Raw genomic sequence first — 22547 nt, forward strand, 5'->3', positions numbered from 1 at the left:
CCAAAAACCACAAATAGTGCCACATCAAAGGCATGCCACCATCCGTCAGTGTACTCAAGTCCACACTCTGACAAAACTCCACTAACAGCGACACTTAAAAACATCATGACACTTACACGTAAGTGTGAGAATTACTGAGGGGGTGTCCTTCTTATCGAGAAATGTTAATCTGCCCAAGTTCTGGAAAGAGCATATTTAAAGGTTAGGTTAGAAGCCTTACCTCCTCTGTATGATGTTAACAGAGGAGCTATTTAATGGACAAGAAAATACTCACAAAGTCTTAATCTATTGTCGTTTCCCATCTGAAAAATAAGGATGAAAGAAATCCTTAGTCTAACTCCTTATCTACACACAGACCATTTACAAAATTCAAACCATTCACAAAGTTAGAACCCGTGCGACACCACCACACGTGTCTAATTACTTACTTCGCATTTCAAAGACCGCCTCTCAACACCTGCAATATAAACGGAGTCTTAGACTAAAATCAGTGATTAATAGACTCATAGAGTCCAGCATCGATTTAAACGCCACCGCTCATAGCGTTGCTGACTTACTTATTTGAAAACTGCCAGATCCGTGACACTGAATCCGTGATCCTCAACTCTCCGAGTTCGAGTGCGGAACCATTCCTCTCGGTTAGATTAAAGAGTCGGACCTACTTGTGGAAGATGACGTAATAAGGCTGACTCTAGTCGCGACCATCTTGTAGCGTACTGGATACTTAAGATAAGAATAACGGTCTTAATAAAGTTCCTTGCTTTGTCACCCTATAATCTGCAAAATAACTATAGAGTAAATTATAGTATCTACGATCTTTTTTCTTTTCTCATTGCGGATAGACATATGTGGAAAAGTTAAGTATTCATGAAGCGATTTCTAAAACATGGATCACGAACAATACTGAAATAGAACTGAAATAGAACTCAATTGTCCATCACGACCTAGATTCTAGATGATACTATTACAAAAGGCTACCACTGTAGACACAACAGCTAAAGGAAAGACGAATTGAGTGGCCATGTTGAAGTATAATAATGCAGTTGAATGCTCACCATCTAGATTGAGCCTATTGTTATAAGGGTAAAAATAAATCAAAAAGGTCAAATAGATAACCAGGTTAAAGACGAATGTCAGTACAGCTGTTAGATTGATTAAAAGGTCCCTGCTTTAAAAAGTCTAAACCCTTTTCCACTGTATTGCAAATCCATATTAATTTGTTTTCTCTTTGAGTCAGCAAACGATCCACATTAATGTTCCTGCTATTGTTTTTCACAACATCCAGAACAAACCATTGCATTTCTGTAGGCATATGAGACATCTGTTGGTAATGTTCTACCAGAGGCGCATTCAACACATTGCAACGAATGCGCGACTGGTGCTGTACAATACGTTTTTTCACTTCCTGGGTTGATTTTCCAATGTATGATAAGGAACACGGACATTGTATGCAGTATATTACATTTTTTGTCAGACAATTGGAATGATGGCGAAACACAAATTCTTTTCCATTAAGATTACAACCCTTAGTAGTGACATTGGTGGCGCAAGCAGTACAATTGCCACAAGGGAAATGCCCTACCACTGGGGGAAGACCCCAGATATTTTGTATTGTCATGGGTACTGGTTCATTATAAGCCCTTACCAAGTGGTCACGAAGGTTTCTTGCCCTTTTAAAGGCGAACCGGGGTAGAATTAATTATGGTTCAACCTTTTTAATAAGGTGCCAGTTGTTTCTTATGATCTTGGTGATAGCGTTGGACTCTGTACCAAAGGTAGTTACACATGTTATGGGTTGTGTAGCCTCAATCACTTCATGTATGTTCTGCTCTTTGTGTACCAATGCGTGTCTGTCATAGTACCATGCCCTTTTCATAGCCTTCTTTACCAGCCGATATGGATATGACCTCATGACCAATTTTGTAGACAGCAGCTTAGCCTCCCTAAAATAGTCTTCCTTTTTGGTGCTATTGCGTCTTATCCTTAAAAATTGGCCGAAAAGGAGATTATCCCGTAAACTCCACGGATGATGGCTATTATACTTTAACAAAGTATTTCTGGCCGTTGGTTTTGTGTATAGACTCATGGACAGATGCCCCATATCATTTCTTATTGTTAGATCTAAAAAACTGATGGAATCTGTGTTGCCTTCTAGTGTAAATTGTAGATGTTGGTTCTGCGCATTAAGCCAATGATGGAAATTGTTAAGTTCAACTTGTGAGCTCTCCCATACAATACACAGGTCATCTATGTATCTTAGATATTGTTTAAGATTGGAGATATAAGGGTTGTTGTTATAAATCACCTTTTCTTCGAATGCAGCCACAAAAAGATTGGCTATATCGGGCGCAAAAATTGCGCCCATTGCCACACCCTTCACTTGACCATAGAAGTCGGTGTTAAACAAAAAGTAGTTCTCTTCAAGGGCTATACGTGCACAGTCTAGAATGAAATTGGTTGGAACCTGTTGTGGGCGAATCCGATGGTCCAGAACCTCTTCTATAACCATTAAAGCTTGATCTTGTGGGATATTTGAATACAGGCTTTCAATGTCCATTGTAGCCAGAATATTCACGTTCGAATTGTATTCCTTCCCTTCCAATTTACAGATCACATCTCTGCTGTCTTGTATACACGATCTAGTCTTAGGGACAAACGCTTTCAAAAAATAATCCACATATTCAGCTAGTGGTTGTAGCACTGACTGACATTCTGCCACTTTGGGCCTTCCTGGGGGGTTTTGGCTGCACTTATGAATTTTCGGCAGTGTGTAAAAAGCCGGTATGCTGTAGTCCTTTTTATTCATATAATCAAATTCTTTCTTGCTTAGCCATAACCCTTCCAAACCTATGGTTGTTAATGTTAGGATTGACTTTCGAATTCTAGCGGTGGGATCGGCCAACATTTTTTTGTAGTGTGTAGGATTGCCTAGTTGTCTCAGTGCTTCTTGGTCATAGTCAGTCTTATTTTGTACAATTATCCCTCCCCCTTTATCCGCAGGTTTGATGATTAAGTCATTGCGGTTGGAAAGGGATTTTAATGTGCTTTGCTCTTCCTTCGAAAAATTGAACTGTATGTATTTTCTCTCTTGAAACATTTGTTCTATTTCTGTGAGGACCACATTTTCAAACGTAATGATTTCTTTGGGCATTAAACTGGTAGCTGGAAAGAAGGTTGCTGGACATTTAAGTCCAGTGATGTTAGTATTCAGGGTATTCAATGGTGCCTTAGAAAAGAAATGTTTTAGGCGTACTGAAGAATTTATACATTTCCACCATTGTGGTGAAAGCATCATTTCTATTGGTGGGGACAAAAGATAGTCCATGACTAAATACCTCAATTTCTTTTCTGCTCAATTCATATGTAGATTAAGTGAATATTGGAACCACCTCCTTATTCAAATTACCAGTATTCGTCAAAATGATCTCAGGCAAGGTGTCTACCACTCGTAATAAGTGTTGCGAGTCTGTCGGAATCCCGTGGTATACTGGTTGCGATACCATCCTCTCCTGGGTTCCGAGCCCGCCCCCTCTGAGGTTGTTGGCCCCTCGATATAAAAGGGGAAGAAGAAGATGAGGCACCAGAAGGGTTATGTCCTCGTGTTGGTCTGTAATTTAGATTTCCACCTCGGTGATTGCTATCCTCAGAACTGGAGGAACCTGTCTTAGAAAAAGTGGTGTGCTTGGGCACCCAATTCGATTGACTGTTGGTCTGTTGGAAAAAATCTTTTTTGAGAAATGGGTAAGTACGTTCCCTGTGATAGTTCTTAATGTCTTTTTGTAGTTTCTCAGTTTTCTTTAAGATGTTATTCCTCTGGAAGTCGGTTATCACTGTATCTAATTTCTTTAGGAAATCTTCTGTATCTGTTGCTAAGGGTATTCACGAACTTGTTTCTCTAGTTCAGCTATTTCTAGTTTTAGTTTCTCTTTTTTTTATTTTTTTTATTGATTTACTTTGGCAGTGGACAGTTGTAAAGTACACATACATAGATAATTCATGATAATAAAAAGCAGATGGAACACAATTTTGAAATACTGTTACAAAAAGAGGAAAATTTCATTAAGTACAGCCAGCATTATACAGAATAAGGAAAGAAAAAGAAACCAGAAAAACAATTTCCGTTAGTTTTTTAAATCATAATAAGCCAGTTATATCCAATTACCAATGGGTGACCATAATTTTTCCCCAAACATCCTCTTACGCCGACCCTTAAGTCTTTATATCGCACTTTCGAGCCGATAAACACTAAGTAGCTTTGACAGCCAGTGGTAGAAAGCTGGGGGATCCACATCAAGCCAACGGGAAGTTATACAGTATCTATACACTGACATGGCAATGAATAAAAAACCTTCTTCTTCAACTGTTCTAATGCCAATTTGGTCGGTTTGGATTCCCAGTACCACCAATTCTGGTAATAATACCGGTAAAGACTCTAGAATGTTATCTAAAAAACTTTGTATTTCTTGTATGAATTGATGCAGTTTTGGGCATTGAACAAACATGTGAATGGAATCGGCAGCTAAAAGGCAACATCGATTACAACTAGTGCCCCCCTTAGCTTTGTATTGTGCCAGTTTCGACGGTGTGTAGTATAAGTCGAAAATGGCCATAAAGTGCTGGCTTTTAAAAGACCCATTAAATAACACCATACTGGCCATTTCTAGAGATCTAGACATATCGATTTTTTCTATTCCCATCTTCACTTGCCATTTGTCAGCATATATCTCAAGATCGTCGTTCAGCTATTTCTAGTTTTAGTTTCTCAATGTGTTTTAACACTGTTTCTATGCTTAGGACTATCTAACTCCTAGAGCATTTGTTAGAGACAAAACTAAAGCCGACCTTATAGTCTTCGTCTTCCACAAAGATAACCGGAATACTACTTACTTGAAGCCCAATAGGGATGATGTTATTATTAAGGTAATCGGTCAAGAATTTCGCATGCAATTCTGTCCTAATAAGTTTTTTGTGAAGCCTTTCCAGAATGTTTCTCAGTATACTTTGTTGTGTATTTAGACCTGAGTTACTGGTCTGGGGGCCTAACAGAGAGGGACCTCCAGCAATTTTGGCTATATAATCATCAGTATAAGTCAAGGTCTCTTGTTCAGACATCAGGACACAATAGTATACTCAAGTAATACACTTTTACAACATAATATTTGTCTATACAAAAAAATATATAATATTTGTCAATCAAAACAAAAAACAAATCAATCTAACAGATAAATCTACAAGTGAGCTAGCGATACCTGTACATATAACAAACCACTTTAAGGAAAAAGGGCCCTTGCAGACAGCCGCCTGCCCTTACAATCTAAATACAATGGAGCCACCCAATTATCCCCCAGGGACTGGGTATATTCAATAACAAAATACAATTGTCCCTAAAGGAATTATTTTTACCACCTTGTTATTCTGGAATTACGTCACAGACGTGATCGTTAATGAACAAGCAGGAACGGAATATATGAATTTAAGCAAAATACTCCAATGTATCAAAACATTGTATTTGTTTTTATTTATATCAAAGTTTGTTTTCTTTTTTTCAATTTCGTTTCGGTCCCTCGTTGGTCTAGTCGATCCGTAGGACCATCATCAGGACGATGAAGTTGCACAAAGATACATTTAATCTAAAAGCATAAAAATCAAATTTATTCCTGCACAACAAGGTATCGTTTGTTCACTCATAAAGAAAACAAAATAAAGTAAAACTCAGTGAATCAAAGTGCTACCGAAACGTCGACATCTAGCACCGTTTTACTTAATTCTTTCATTTGTGAGATGATATAGTAGATGGAATAATGTGGTTGATTTTCATCTGTAATGGTGTCTGAATTATCCATTATCTGAGCAAAAGGTGTTTTTGCACTGCTGCTAATAAGAATTTAAATTATCAGCTTTGTGTTAGTTGTCAAGAAATATGAAAAGAAATTGAAAAAAAGAAAAAAACTTTGATATAAATAAAAACAAATACAATGTTTTGATACATTGGAGTATTTTGCTTAAATTCATATATTCCGTTCCTGCTTGTTCATTAACGATCACGTCTGTGACGTAATTCCAGAATAACAAGGTGGTAAAAATAATTCCTCTAGGGACAATTGTATTTTGTTCATGACTCCAATACAGCATCTCAGACTCCATTTTTGTGTCCGGGGTCACTCTCTGTAAATGAGTCATCATGACATGTAATGTCCAGCCACTAGTAGTATTACACATGCCCTCATCACAAGCAAGCTTGACTACAGGAACACCCTGGAAGCTGAGATCAACAAAAAAGCTCATCAGAAAGCTTCAGACTATTCAGAACTCGATGGCCATAATCACTCTCAGCCTCCCACCCGAGACTCACATCACATCGCATCTTAATGAGCTCCACCGGCTCCCCGTACACAAACACGCACAATTTAAACTTCTCACTGACACTTTCAAGGCGCTACATACTGGTCCAGCATACCTCAACAATCGCATCTCCTTTCACAAACCTTCCAGACACCTCCGCTCGTCCGGACTCCTACTTGCACACGTCCCGTGTATATGGAAAACCCGATCCAGCAGTCAAGCCTTCTACATTGCTCCTGAAGCGTGGAATGACCTGCAGCTACACCCAAGAGCCTACTTCTGCCTTCTTGAATTCTGAAAGAAGCTGAAGACAATGCTTTTCGAGTAGCCTCATTGTAACCTGGTTTGGCTAGACTCACACATCCTCAGCACCAGGATACCCTCCTGGGTGAAGGTGCGCTCTACAAATCTATAGAACATAATATAGCCTTATAGCCCGCCGTAGAGGGCTATACCGGCTATTAAAGGCCCTCTCCAGCGTTAAAGGCCCCGAGCCGAAGGCGAGGGCCTTTAACAAGGGAGAGGGACTTTAATAGCGGTATAGCCCATCTACGAAGGCTATTAGAACATTCTGCCACTAGAGTGCAGAATGTTCTAAAAAAAAACAACAAAGCCTTACGGGAGCGTGAGGGGATTGGAATCCCCTCAGGCTCCCTGAAGCCTTTGATCACAGCCAGAGCTGTGAACAAAGAAACATTGGAATGTTGGAGCTCCGGGCTTACACCAGCCATTATAAGCCCGGAGCACTCCATTGTATTCAATGGAGCTCCCAACATTCCAATGTTCTAATACCAGTTATTGCAACAGCCTTCTAACTAACGCCTTCACTCACATATATCTTAAACTTAGGCCAACTGTACCTCATGAATTACACCTCTTCCAGCGTACGTAAGAAAAGGAAAAGAGGAAGGCCTAGAAACACCTGGCACTGAGGCCTTGAGGCTGACTGCAAGGAGACAGGTTACACCTGGAAACAGATTGTAAGACAGGCCTAGGACAGAGATGGATGGAGAGTTCTAATTGATGGCCTATAACCCAGAAGGGGTAGTAGGCATAAGTAAGTAAGAATGCTTCTGATGGATACATCTGCCTGTGGATTCCTCACCTTATGAATATCCCCTGCGCCAGCATTCCACAGAATTTTTTCCTAGCTCTCCACGCCGACAAGGACGTCGGCTCTGCATGCGACTCCGCATGACGTCACAGGAGCCATGAGAGAGCCTCGTCAGCGTACTCCAGGCCATACACTTCCTGCTTGCGTTCAAGTTCACCCCAAAGCCCACCAACTGCTCCCAGAAATCTGTCTCTTGCCCTTTAATAGCCCTGCTGCCTGCTGCCATGCTCTCCATATTTAATATGTGTAATATTTCCCTGTGTTCTGTACATCTACTGTTAGTTGCTCTGTTTCATTTCTCGTCAACCAACCCACAAATGGTAATAATTTAGTGCAGCTCCCTGTACCAGTGTGCGGCGAAATGCTCTAACAAATATAGATCTTTTCAGGCAGTTATTGAGTATTAATTCCCTCCTCCAATTCTCTTTCAATCTGACAGCCCCCATGACTCATTTCGGGAAGTTCATAAATACAAATCTCTTCCTATCAAACGAGTCTCACTTTTCTCTTATCGCTTTCGGATATCAGTCAAGAATTTTACAGGTAGTATTAAGCATTATTTTAATTTTATTGTTATTGATGTTATATAGCGCTTCATACTCTGATGAGGCACAGAAGCACTTTAGTGGATGGGTAGCAAGCTATGTTCTAGGTTTATGCTTGGGTAGAAGTGTTGGATCGCATTGTGGCATTGATGTGGGGCTCCTATCCTGTCTCAGATTGTAGAATCTAATGCCCTTCCACCTCTTTCTTTCAGATGCCCAGCATGCAGAGTGCCAAGGCCCTCCTGAGGTGGAGGGCACCCTCCTCTTCTCACTGACTGAGGAGAGCTTTAAGGCATGCCACCTGACGCTGACCCTCGATGACTACCTCTTCATCGCTTTCGTTGGCTTTGTGGTCTCCATCGCCTCTGTTGCCACCAACTTCCTCCTGGGCATCACGGCCAACTGCTGCCACCGCTGGAGCAAGGCTACTGAGGATGAGGAGATGTAGGCAGTGCCTTTGATAAGCCACAGTGGATGCTGCCAGAGGCAGTACCAGCAGGGGGGAGACTGAGACATATATGTCAGTGCCAGCCTTCCCCAACACCATGCTCCATCGATGACGAGAAATCAAAGCACGTCCTAAAACTACAGTATGCTTCTTGTTGTCAAGAATGCTTAAGCAATATTAGTAGGGGACAATGACATCACCAAATGCAGCCTTCAGACTGTTGCATATGTTCTAGCAAATGTGGAGGAAAACAGTGTTTACTTTAGTGCCAGTCTGCCCATGTGCCAAGCTTGTATGGTGAGGGAGGTCAGAATGTAATTTAAATTAGAACCAGCTTTGTTGAGCTGTAAACTCGCTGAACTACAGTTTTGATTGCTATACGTGCCCAAGCAGTGGCAATAGCGGCCACACCTTGCTTCAGTGCCAATTTTCTTGCACCCGAATATCATTCGTGACCAGAGGTTAGAACTTTGAGAAGCAGGTTTCCTCTTTCATGACAAGGCATAGCCCTATTGCAAGTCTGTTCAGCAATCTGCCTCAGTGCCATCCTCACTACCATCCTCAGTGCCAATGCCATATTGCTTCTTTCTGGATGTAAAAGAAACTACAACTTTGTGGAAACTCTGCCACTCTATACACGCGGACAATGCCCTGCTAATATCAAGAGGAAAGGGGACTCTGATGTTCTACTCCTGTGCCAAACTCCTGGGCTATGAAGACAATTCAGAGCATTATGGTCAAGGGTTTTCTCTGCCACTCTGTACCCACACTGCCAGTTGTGTCCAGGTATTGCCAGATGGAAGTAAAGGATTCTGCTGGTCTTCCTGGAATGCCAGAGTATCACCTCTAAGTTTGCGTAGATGCCTTTATCAGCCTGCTTGCCCTTGTCCACCCACTCCCCCGTTAAATGCCAGCATTTCGAAGACGATCAAAGTGCCAGCCAACTGCTACCTTCTGACCACATGGGAACCAAAGCTGCCCCTCTGAAACCTGCAAAGTAAGCCCTCTGCGAGCCTGAGCCGCTCCCGCCATCACAGGCACTGGCCAGATGTTTGGTAAATAAGATCAACGTTATGAGCTCCGGAAACTCCTGGGCCCACATGCATCAAGCATTTTTGCAGTCGCAGACGGTGCGATTCCTTAAAATCGGCCGTTTGCGAATGCAAAAGTGCTTGTTGGGATGCATCATGCCATTTTAGAAGTCGCATCTTTTTTACGATTTCTAAAATTGCGTTAGCATTTAAGAAATCGCAATTGTGCGATTTCTTAAATGCTATGCATCATTAAAGAAAAATATGCGTTTATTTAAATTGGAAGTGCAATTTACCACGAAGTTCAACTTCGTGGTAAATTGCGAAATTGATTCAAAATGCACAAAAATGCATTTTTTAAACTGTAAAGTTACACACACACATGTCCTTAGGACATGTGTGTATGTAACTTATGCTGAAAAGTACATTTCAGGGGTGCATGGGGGGGTCCTTTGGACCCCCCCCTGCACCCATGAAATTTTCTAAGTGCCACTCGCAATTTCCATTGACTCCTATGGGCCTTTTGGCCCATAGGAATCAATGGGAATTGCGAAAATTAAGTTAAGAAATCGGTATTTCTTTGGGATTCGGTAAAAAATGCGATTTTTACCGAATCCCACAAGAATACCGAAAATATTGATGCATATCATTTTGCATTTCTTAATTTGCGATTCCTTATTTTTCGCAAATTAAGAAATGCAAAAAGACACAATGATGCATGTGGGCCCTGGTGCCTTAGGGAGAAAGCAGATCTCTCCTCAGATTTCCATTCTGATTCTTGGGGAGAGATTTGTGTTTCTCTTTCCTGTGCCAACCTCCCTTCAGTCTGATCTGTTCGACTTCCTGTTCCGGATCATGTGACTTCTTCTGCTATCTGCTTCCCGCTCCTGCTCAGCCTGTACTGCGTTCCCTCTGAGCACAAATGAGCTGGTCATACTGCTCTTCCCCGAGTCTGATCTGTGTTCAAGCTGCCTTCTTCTTGTCACCTAAACGTTGATTCTGTTACTCCCATTATGATCTGTGATTCTTCATAGCCAGCTGCCATTTTTTTTATACTGAGCCTCTCAGTGTGATCTGTTTACTCCTCTCAATTGGAGGTGTATGTCATAATGTTTTCTATTTTCTCCCCAGCAGGGGCATAGCTCAGTCACTGAGATTCAGGGGATATGTGAACTTCAAATTTCCAAACTAAAACTGCAGTGGGTTGCAGGGTAGAGATGACCAAGGTTCGGGATGGACTGTTTCCATGAGGAACATGGTCAGTACTGATCTGTATTAGGCGGGCATCTGTGGCACAGTGGGCAAAAATGGGTTGGAATGCTACACCAAGGGATTGCCAGTGTTAGACTATTTACAAGCATTCGTCCCATCGCCTTTTGGGTGTTTGATTGTCAGTAGTATGTCTGGAAATGTGAGACCGCTGCAATTTTCTGAGCCTACTCCTGCCAATGTTTGTGAAATCCAAAAAGTTGTAAATTTGCACCCATTGAAGGAGTACCTCTAAAGATGCAAGTTTACTGCTTTTTTTGTAAACAGATCACTATATATATAAAAAATCCAGATCCAAAATATTAACAAGTTAAAACCTCCTAGTGAAATGAGAACAACAAGAAACACCAACACAGGCATAGCAGACCGAGGCAGGGCACCCAGACACAAACAACACATTAAGAATATGTTAGAGGGGTGTCACAACCTAAACATCCCAGCTGAATCTATGCCCCTGCCTGTTCCATTTGGGCCTGGTAGTTCTCCCTGGGAACCCATGACTATGGTCAGGTACAACACAATGGCATAGAGTTCTTGCCCTGGGATCACGTAGTTTAAATGCATTTCATCGCACACTTCTTTGCCCCAGCTACAAGAAGCCTTGATGGTTGAGTTGCCAAACTGATGCAAGTGAGCGGGGCTCCATGTTTCTAGTCCTCACCCTTTACAAGTCATTTTATCATGTGACTGACAGGCCCAAGTACTAAGCCAGATTGGCAAATAGAGGAGGGTGTGCAGGCAAATTATTAGGAGCCAGAGCTGAGCCATGGATCCGGCTTGGCTTTAGGAGCCCGCCGTGCATGAGCTGAGCCATGAAAATGTTTGGCATGGATATCGTGCAACAAACATCATGTAAACATATGATATAATCGTGATATAACATGCCAAAGCGTTTCTCCTTGGTACATCGGATTATTTCACTGCATAGACAGACATTTATTAAAAGTGATCTTTTTTGGAACATCATGGCTCTCCCCCCAAACACAAAGCCATTAATGAACTAAGAGGCAAGTCAGAAGCCATGTGGACCCTAATGGTGGCCTAGAATCTTATTATAGATGGAGTAACATTATTGTCTATTAAATTAAATATAAGTGGTGCTTGTACAGCGCAAATTACAACGCACCATGTGTTCTGATAAATGCATGCCAACCACCAAGGTACAGCTGATTCATCTAGTTTCCTTTTCCATTGCAACACCCTTCAGTAATTAGTCGCACTCTAATTATATGTGCCGAAAAGTAATTTCCATCACTCACCACCCCGCCTCATGCTTAGATCATGGTCCCTTCTTCAACATCCACACTTCTCTTGTTGGTACTCACAATACGACTAGTGATCAGCCATATGAAAAACATGGGGTTACACAGCCACAGCACAAAACCGGCAGCATCACCAAGTTGTCTGAGGGCCTAATTGAGTAACTGTGTTAATAACACATACAAGAATTAGATATTTCCCACAACACAACCCTGATATGTGATTGGCTCGACAATCATGGTTTAATTCAATGTTGGTATTTGTGTTTCAGCTACAAAGACACACCATTCCAGTATGGCTCATAGTTGTCCAGTGTTGGCCAACGAGGGGGGGCGGGCCCATGCCAGAGTTTTCAAGACAATCAGTAAATGACTCCCACTCAGATCGATTGATTATGAATTTATCCCAATCGGATATTCGGATATTATACAAATCTGGCAAGGGCCCAGCACTCGAGGATCAATGTGGGGACCCCGGTGTCCTATGCATCTTTACTCTTTGGTGAAGGACATAATAAAGTGGGGAGTTAAGAGAGGGAGAGGGTGCTAGAACGCAGAGCCTAAGCGCTTCTCTGTGATCCCAACTCATGGAGTCGAAAGAGCGAGGTGGGACGCAAGGATCGAAGCTTTGGGTTTGAGTCTCAATTTCTCACCAATTCACTGTGTGATGCTTCGGCTTTCCATTCCACTTCCTTGCCTGCACTGCTGCTCTGCTACCAACCAGGACAATTCTCCTGATCCCTTCAGACCGTGGCGAAATCAGGAGGGAGGGACTGGGGCTTGGGAGCTGCCTCGCCTAATGTGTGGAGAGCAACTGACTGTAGATCTCGGTACATTCCCTGAAAAAAGGAAAGGCTTTGCCTGACATACACACATTTTTTGTACGGATAGTTTATTTAGATACGTATATAATATATATTATTAGATTGTTGTTTGTGCAACATGTGGTGTGTTTTTTCTGCCAGCTTTTTATGTGATTTTGTGGGGTGAGGGAGGGTGGGGCTTCTCAAATGCTATTTTCTAATGTGAACTGTTTTCTATAGTAATAAAACAAAAGGATAAAAAAGCACATAGATTTCCTCTGAGCTGCTTCAGTAACTTTATGTGTGTTCTTATGTGTAATCAGAGTCTTTAGACATATGGAACTTTGTTAGGCTACTTTGGTTTCGTTCATATGCTGACACCAACCCGCGATTTTCAACAAATTGCGTGTTTATCTCCTCATCCGTAACAACCGTAAAAATGTACGGATCTCCTACCAAGGCTAACAGAGACATTGGGCCTAACCTTGTGATACCCTGGCTCCCAGAAAGTTAGCAAAGAGCAAGTTTGCTGTTTTGGATTTGCTCTTGTGTCAATTGAACAGAATCAAGGGTAAGTGAGGAGCTAGCTGGTCAACTGAGCGAACTCCAGGTCATGCAAGCGATTGTCGATTCAAAGATTCATCCTGCCTAATAATGTCCTAGTCTGCTGACAACATCACAGTCAACTGTAGAGCGGCTCAGTCAACCATTCCACCAACCAGCAAAACGAAGTTCACTCGCTCAACTAACAAGCTCTTGTTTAACTGAACTACCTCAATCACCCCAAAACTTATTCATATCTATTGCAAAGTACCCTACTCAGCTGACTATCCTCCCAGTCAGCCCAAAAACCTGGTAATCAGCGCAAAGACCTCCAAGAACAAGTGAACACCTTCAAAGTCAACTAAACAATCTCCCAGTCAACCAAATTGAATGGTAATCATCTTTTGGTGAACCAAAAAGGGTCTCAGAAATCTGACCAATGTCCCAGGACAACTCAACATTTCTTGACACACTTTAAAATCCTTCAGATGGATTAAACAATCTTCCAGTGAATGGAAAACTGAAACTAAACAGCTCCTAGGACCCCACCCCTGGGGCTGAAGCATTTTTTATTTTGTGGAGTGAGGGTGTGAGGCCCCCCACACAGAGCCATCCAGTGGTGTTGGGGACTCCATTACTGGGGCCAGATGACAGCAGTGTCCCGAAGAACGCCTTCTCCTGGGACGCTGCTGTTTCCTAGCTGAAAGAGCACAGGACGGGAGAACTTCAACTCCCTACCCATGCTCTTGCAGGCAAGGAACATAGGTTTGTGCCTGCCCAGTGGGAGCAGGAACCAAAGCTGCTCCCACCTGAGCATGAGCAAAGCTGCCTCCTACTGGTATCTGGCATTGATGCTGGAAGGGAAGCCGGTGGGGCTGTTTAGTCATTGGCCTGCCCCCGCAGCTCCCAACAAAGGAAAATGCTGTGGGTACCCCAGATGGGCACTTTGGCACCTACCACCAAAAAAAAGAACCAGCTATGGCAGTGTGGGAGTGGGCTCCTCGTCCTGCCATAGCTCTAACAAAAGGTCCTGCAACACAGGTGCTTGCTGGGAAGCTGGCAGGAGCCTTGGACCACCTCCTTCAGCCCCCAACTACATGTAAACTATTAGTGTCCTGGGTAGAAACCATTTGTTATTCACTGCTCCTGGCCAGGAGCCCCCCAAAATGCCCTTCAAGGGCTAATTTGCTTTTTTTTTTGCACTGTTCGGTGGCGCCCCAGTCTGGCCAATATTTTATAAGAGTGCTGTGGGTGACGGCAGGGCGCACATCAGCCTCCCAGGAAATAAAATAAAAAAACATCAGTATTATTAAATGCATGACTCCAGGAGAGCTTTCCATTACTTTCAAAGACTCCGAGGTGAAGCTGTATGCTCCACAGCTGGAGTATGGGAACCCTTGTGGTAAATTCTATGGTTGCATCTTGTGGTTTGAAGAATGCTAAAGAAAGACTTTACACATGTTTATGGTTGTTTTGAAGAAAAATGCCTTATTATGAGACAAAAAGTATTATTAATCATTGCAATTTATATACAAGGATTGCATTGTATTACAGTTATTGGTAAATGACTGTGTTGACAAAACCAATAAGTCCCCATTACATATGCTGATGTGCTGACCCCTTGATAAAGCCAGTAGGTCTGCCTACTTAAAATGACACCCTGTCTATTGTTAAATTAGAGTTTGTTGTGTGTGGTGGGGGTGTTGCCTGTCCGCCATGTAAATGTTTGGGAGTCCGCCATCTTCTGCTTGTACCCTCATATATTACACAACTCATGACACATTCACTGACAGCCTTGATAATATCCCTAATCACATCTGAAATGACATCGCTGATAACAACACTGTTCATGGCGGGGCGGGGTTTATAGTTACCTTAGGCCAGAAATTATATTCGCTTGAAATAACTGGTGAATTTCAGTGGATTTGCTAGCTTAAATTTTTTATTTTAAACTAACTATAACGTTGATTTCAGCTTTGTGTTTTTTTCAGCATATAGATATATATTTAAGAGGAACTCTTACCAGATCCCCAGTGAGAATAATGAGCCACTCCGAATGCAGATGCAATCACTATTTTATTCCTCAACAGAACACAGACGTGTTTCGACCTACAAGGTCTTGGTCACATGACCGAGTTTCCCTCTCAGTGTATTTTAAAACACTGCGTCACACAGGACGTGACTACAATGAAAATGGTGAAAAGACTTATCAAACTTTCAACATGTACAAATTATCAGTCTCTAAATTCCTGTTGTTACTTCACAGGAATTATATATATTTCAAAATGTAAATACATGAATCAACAATACATATAGAAAATCATTGTGCATGTATGTGTAACCATGGTTGTTCTTTCTCTGTAATGGAGGATCACCTAAAGCAGTATTGATTCCTCTACAATATCTTGCAATTACTAGAAAGCTCATACGTATAACATCATCTGTTTCACGTGAGGTGGCCATTCGACATTTTCTTGAAGTCAATCCAGGGTATAGTACCCTAATTACATACAGACCACATCAGCATGTATGCTAAACTTCAGTGAATCATTAGTAGATCATAGTTCAACAAAAATACATTTAACAGGCAGCCAATGGCCCTCCCGCGTATTGCTGATCTAATCTAAAAGAAGAAAAGATTCATGACAACGCATTTCTCTTCTCCTGTTCTGATTAACTGCCTATATAATAATAATAATAATAATAATAATACAGATTTTTGTATAGCGCGAACAGCTACCTCAACTAGGAGGTGTCCCGGCGCTGTGAGAACATAGCAGATCTAAGAGCCCTGGGAAAAGAATATCTAACTTTCCTGTGTGAAAAGCAATGTTTTTAACTGCTTTCTAAAACTGGATTCCGAGGGGGCGCTCTGGAGGCCCGGAGGCAAAGTGTTCCAGAGCCGAGCCGTATTTGCAGAGAACGTCCGACCCCCCAGTCGAGCCCTTCTCACTCGAGGTTCGAGCAACAGGACCCGGCAGTTCGAACGGAGAGAGCGGGCCTGGGAGTATCTGGGCATCCGAGATCTTAAATAGTGTGGACAGTTTCCATGCAAAGCTCAAAACGCCAGCGTGAGAGCCTTAAATTTTATTCTACTAGACACCGGCAGCCAGTGCAAGGAGCGGAGGTGTGGGGTAACGTGATCTTTAAAGGGTATATGCTTTAGCAGCCTAGCCACAGCATTCTGCGCGGTTTGCAAGCGCTGGATCAAGTGTTTCGGGACGCCCAAATATAGACCATTCGCATAATCCAGCCTAGATGTAATGAGAATTTTCCACACGTTCCTCAGTTTGCTAAGGCAGCACCCCGTCACCTGCTGAGTATGGGAAGAAAAGGAAAGTCTATCATCCCATTTAACCCCTAAATTTTTTGCTAAATGGCTAGGTAGGGGAGCAGGCCCCATCTCCGTGGGCCACCATAGTTCTGCCGCGGGAGGAGTACCTTTCCCGAAAAAGATCACCTCTGTTTTATTCGGATTTAATTTAAATTTATTCGTGTTCATCCATGTTGCCACGTCACCGAGACAGCCCTTAAAGCTGGCAAAGGCTGCCTCTGACACTTCTGAGTAGGGAAAAACCAGCTGGGTGTCATCTGCATAAGATATTGCAGTGACCCCCCAGTTGGCAATTAAAGTGAAGAGCGGGGCCAAATAAATGTTGAATAGTAAAGGGCTTAGTGCCGACCCTGCGGTACGCCACATCTCAGGCCGCTGGACTTTGAGGAACACGCCCCCAGTGCCACCTTCTGCGATCTATTAGATAGGTAAGAATGTAGCCACCCGAGAGCCTGATCCTGAAGCCCAATCGCTGCGAGCCGTTGTAATAGTCTGCCATGGTCGACCGTGTCAAAAGCGGCCGACAGATCCAGGAGCATCAGCATAGCCGAGTCCTTTGAATCCATCGACCACCTCACTGACTCTGCCACCTCAATCAAAGCTGTCTCGGTACTAAAGCCTGGTCTAAACCCCGATTTGGACTCATGTAGTATATTGTTGGCCTCGATATAACTATTTAGCTGTCGCTGAATCAATTTCTCCATCATTTTACCCGGCGCCGCCAGTAAGGAAATTGGGCGGAGGTTGTTCAAGTCCTCCGGGTCCCCATTAGGCTTTTTTTTCACGGGGAGAAGCGTTGCATGTTTCCAGCCCTCCGGGAACTCTCCCGTACTAATGGAGGTGTTCCAGATATGCTGCAGGGTAAGCGCGATTGAATCCGCCATCCGCTATATGTGGCTAATCTCAGAACTACTGCATGTTCCACACCACGGGGACCTGTAAAAAGATAGACATACACACATTAAGATCTCAAACTGCTGGTAAACAAATTAAGATAATCCAAAGCAAAATGCAACTCGAGGGTGATGATTCTAACATTTCTATCTCTCCCCTTTCAATCATAAGCAGTCATGGTAATTGTTAGACATTCCTTCAACCTTAGTTAAAACTAAACTGCACACGAAAATAAAAATAAAACACCCATCATGTGTGGAACGGGAGACCTCTATCTAGAGATGTGAATGTAACTCCTCATTATTATTCATCCTGAATGGAGTAATGCAACCAGCCTGGAAAATGAAACAAGACTCATGTTTGCATAATGCAGATGTGCGATTCCCACTATAGGGTGTTTCAGAACTGAATCTATGCCAAAGTACCTGACTAATGTCTAATCTCCATTGTGTGCCTTTTGGCGATGTTTGACTGTGCTGTAACTTTATAGCCCTCCAATGTTTTAGCATACACTTCTTTTCAAGGAAGGTTGTAACGCCTATGTACCACTTCCCACATGGGCAAACTGTGATGTATACTACAAAGTCAGTTCCACAATTCATCTCCTTCGGGATACGCCATGTCTTGTTTAGTCTCTGTAAAGTAACTTCTCTAACATTGTGACTGTGCTTACAAGCTTTAAACTGGCCACAATGGTGGAAACCCTTCCCTTGTTCTAACCAGGGAAGGCGTAACTATGCACTAGCATATCCTTTAATGATAAGTTCCACGTCACAGTGGGGGTTCTCCCTATTCTTTCTCTTAGAACACAATCTTGTGTGAGGATGTCCCATCTATTTTTTAGGATTTCTCTTAATTTGCCTGTTGGCTGCTGTACTTAGTTATGAACCATATTGGTTCCTTCCCTACTTCATTTTTCTTTTCAGAACTAGGTGTTCGAAAGAAAGCATCCTCTCTCTTCTCATTATCTGCTTTGATACTTGCTTGTTTTAAAGCTCTATGTGGAAAATTCCTAGCTCGTAATCTCTTGCTCCTTTCAACCTTAGTTTTCTTATACCCTTATTCAGAGCTACAATTCCTTTTGGCCCGAAGGTACTCACACTTGGGGATGCTCCATCTGTAGCTTGGAGGGTGACAGCTTGCTGCATGAAGAATTTAATTCACTGCTGTTTGTTTTCTGAATAAGTCAGTATTCAGCACCCCATCAATGATTGTAAGTCTAAAATCCAAGAAGTCAATGGTACATTTCCTATACTGCATGCTACATTTTCGATTGACATAATTTCTATTCAATCTTGTTACAAAAGCATTCAAAACAGTCCCACACAAAGAACACCTTATCAATATATCTTAGCCATATCCTTACTTTTCCTATCTAGTATGTTAGATCACTGCTCCAGAGCACCTGCCCCTCCCACCAGCCCTCCTCCAAATTGGCGTAGCTGGGGGCGAAAGAGGTGCCCATTGAAGTCCCCTGTTTTTGTTTGAACCATTCCTTCTCAAACATGAAAATGTTCTCAGAAAGGCAAATTTCTATCATTCTTAGAATCATATGTGTATGTTCCAGCATGTTAATGCTTCTTGCCCTCAAAAAATGTTAGGAGGCTTTGAGACTATCTGTTTGTCTGCTACTCATATAGAGACTCTCTACATCTAAGCATACCATCCAACACTCCTTCCCCCCAAAAAGATTCTGTACTTTTTGTACACAATCTTTTGTATCCCTACAATAGGAATTCAAATTGCTCACAAAGACGAATACAAAATTGTCAACATAGATAGATGTATTTTCAAAAAGACTGGTTTTTGATGAAACAATGGGACGTTCTGAAGGGTCTATTAGACTCTTATGTACCTTCGGGAGCAAGTAAGTTGTTGGATTCATGGGTGTTTCATTTCTAAGGAACTGTCGTTCAAAGGTTGGTTATCATAACATCCCTATTTAAGGTCAAAATATATGAGCTTCAAATCCTTCAAGTATCCCTTATCAACTCTGGTATGGCATGCAGTGTTATTCAATTGCCTGTGACATAATTTACTCTATCCATTAGTACTAGATTTCTTTCTTTGTCGGAGGGTTTAATTATCAGATTCTGGTCTGACTGTAGGGCTAAAACTGCCTTCCACTGTTCTCTAGTTATGTTATGTCTCCCTGGGGCCCCATCTGTGAGCTCGAGTATACCACTAGCAACTACTTCGCAGAAAACATCCATATGGTCTTTTGGTGTCTGTGGGATATGCTTCGATGCGTGTCTGAAAGCCGTCTCACTACTAGCTCCTGTATCTTTACTAAAATAACATGGTAAGTCTGTTACAAATAGGGATCAGAAGTCTCCCTGGGTGTGGAAGCATCGCTCAAACCATTTATGTTATATAACATGCGTGGTGTTTCAATATCCTCAACAGAGAGATTAGATTTCTCCCGAATTTTGCCAGTGATACCTGAGGTAGCCACATCTGTTTTTTTAAGGCATTCACGTTATAAAATTTGAGTTTATGTGCAAATATATACAGATCCCTCAAAACTTTTCTTTTCTGTTAGCATTCTGCCTTCTGTATCCACAGCTATCTGATCATTAGCGCCGGGACACCCCGTTGGGGTAGCTGCGCGCTTTATAAAAGACACAAATAAATAAATAAATGCATACTTGCGCATAATCAAGGGGACTGTCTGGACAAAAGAAAAGACCCAGCCTTAAAATCTGCCTTTCAGTTTCTGTAGGTTCTCCTTACGAGAGATTGGTTACTGTTAACTAAGATGTTGAGGCTACCATTATTGTTTCCTTTGTTCCACCTCAAGGTAATTCTGTAAGGAGGTAGCCTCCCACCAGCTGCTTATCTCCTCACAATGCTGTCTTTCCAGTAAGTTTCCCTTCTGCTATATGCTGGTTGTACCTCCACTAGGATGCAATGTGCTTGGGATAGTTCTATTACCTCCAACACTTGCTTCACAAGAATTAAATATGAATCAAACTGCAAATACAAGAATCAACAAAGAAGTTGGGCAATCAATTGGTACATAGTGGTCTCAATAATTGTAGGATGTCTGCAAAGGATACTTTGTAGCATTTGTTACTGACTTGCAACCCTTGGTTTGAGCCAAGCAAATTATTTTTATTGCTCATTTTATGATCATCTGCTATCAGTATAGTGCAAAAAAGCTTTAATTTCTTATTAGGGTTAGAATATTATTCTGCATTCATCGTGGCGTTTACATTTTCAAAATCAATAGTAGACTTATCAATGATTGTAAAACTCTTACTGTCACGGTCTTGTTGCCTGATTTTGTTTCTTACGCTACTTCTCAAGCCTGAACGACCTAGTCTTTACAGACTTAGTCTGCCGGAGATTAGGGTGACCCTTCCCAGTAGCCATAATGCCACTGATACAGAAAAGCACTTAGCAGAGAGTGCCTTCCAAAAGAGCCGCAAAGGAGGACAAAAGTAAGGATGAGTGGAACTCGTGGAAATTGACTCTGCAGAATTCCACAGAGTAACATAAAAACTCTGCGAGATTTTGTAGAGTTCTGTTAACAGGTGAAAAAAGGCACCTCAATCCTTGCACTGTGATTTAGTGCTGGGAGCGTATTTTGCGCTGAAAAATCAGTGCAAATGGAAATCGCGCTAGGGGACGCCAGAACTTGCTCAAGTTCACCAACTTACCACGTACAACAAAAAATTCTGTCATGCAGCGATTAGCGGAATGAGGCACCAAAATTCTACCAATTCTGCTTGTGGAATGCAATATTTCGCCCACTCCTAGAAAAAAGCACTATAGGTAAAAACCTCCAAATCGATCCATAAAGGTTCTGGTAGGCTGAGGTGACTTGCCTCCAGAAGACGCCTAGTGGTGAGCAGGAGATAGGCTAGACAGATGAAAACTGGAGTGTACTGTTTTTTTGTTTTTTTTTGTAAAAACAATTTTTATTGGCAGTCAAGTTCGAGATTAGTACAGTACAAAGGAGAAAACAATGTGGTATTAGCCGACATGTCAGGATAACACTACAGTTCCGACAAGACGCCTTTTATATAGAACATTCCCCCAAACCGGTCCCTCCCCGTGACCCACCCCTCTAGTCAGTGTGCCGTTGTAATAAGATGATCTGTAGCCGAGTAGTATTGATAGATGATAGTTTATTGATGGATTTCAAGGTTAAATCATGTAATCATTTAAGTATCATTCAAGTCTCTTCTAAGCTTCTTCTAAGCCTCTTCTAAGCCCCACCAGGAGTAGCTCTCTTGCCACTCAGCCCTCTTTTCCAACTGTCATACATCCACACACCACATTCTATATTACCTCATTCACTCAACATTCTACCATTCACTCAGATAGGGCTGAGCAGCAAGATAGGATAATAATAAAGGTAGTGGTTTCTAAACTAGTATACTACATCACCTTCCTTCTTATAAATGAATAAACAAAAGAATAGCGTAAAGTATAAGAATGGTCATTCTAAAATTGGATCTTACATTGTAGAATAGGAATTATGAATAAATACATAACATTTTCTATAACGACCACCCCTTCCCCTTTACACATAAAACAGGAATAGATTGATAATATATATTTTCGCATTGAATTTCACAAGATGTAAGTGAAATTAATTTTTCGTAACCCACACAACATGCCAGTTGGCCAGACCAGCAAAGTGAAAGAAACGGAAAATCAACAATTAATATATGCGAACGAGTAAATCACCAAAAAGTGCTTAATTAAATTATATTTCTATAAAGTGACGTGTGCACAACGTACACTAAATAGGAATATGTAGGTTTTAAACATTAAAGTCATATGCAATGTATGTAATTTCTATAAAATAATTAGATAGTAGTTACGTGCATAGGATAGAAATAATTACAAACTTGTATGAACAAATTTGTGACAGTCATTTCTATATATGCTAATGCGTAGCATTTAACTATAATTTAAATAGATGACAGTCACGTGTATAGAATAGAATTAATG

The 22547-nt window shown here is 41.7% G+C and overlaps 1 protein-coding gene across 1 annotated transcript in view; it reads left to right on the top strand.

The window, feature by feature from the left end:
- LRRC55 (leucine rich repeat containing 55) overlaps positions 1–8751 on the top strand; it is a 50108-nt gene extending 41357 nt beyond the window's left edge. The window contains exon 2 of the mRNA XM_078650742.1: positions 8214–8751. Coding sequence (XP_078506868.1) covers positions 8214–8449 — 236 coding nt within the window. The 3' untranslated portion in view covers positions 8450–8751. The remainder of the gene's footprint in view (positions 1–8213) is intronic.
- The last annotated feature ends 13796 nt before the right edge of the window (positions 8752–22547 follow it).

This window comes from Lissotriton helveticus, chromosome 1_1, assembly GCF_964261635.1.
Source record: "Lissotriton helveticus chromosome 1_1, aLisHel1.1, whole genome shotgun sequence".
NCBI classification, from domain to species: domain Eukaryota; kingdom Metazoa; phylum Chordata; class Amphibia; order Caudata; family Salamandridae; genus Lissotriton; species Lissotriton helveticus.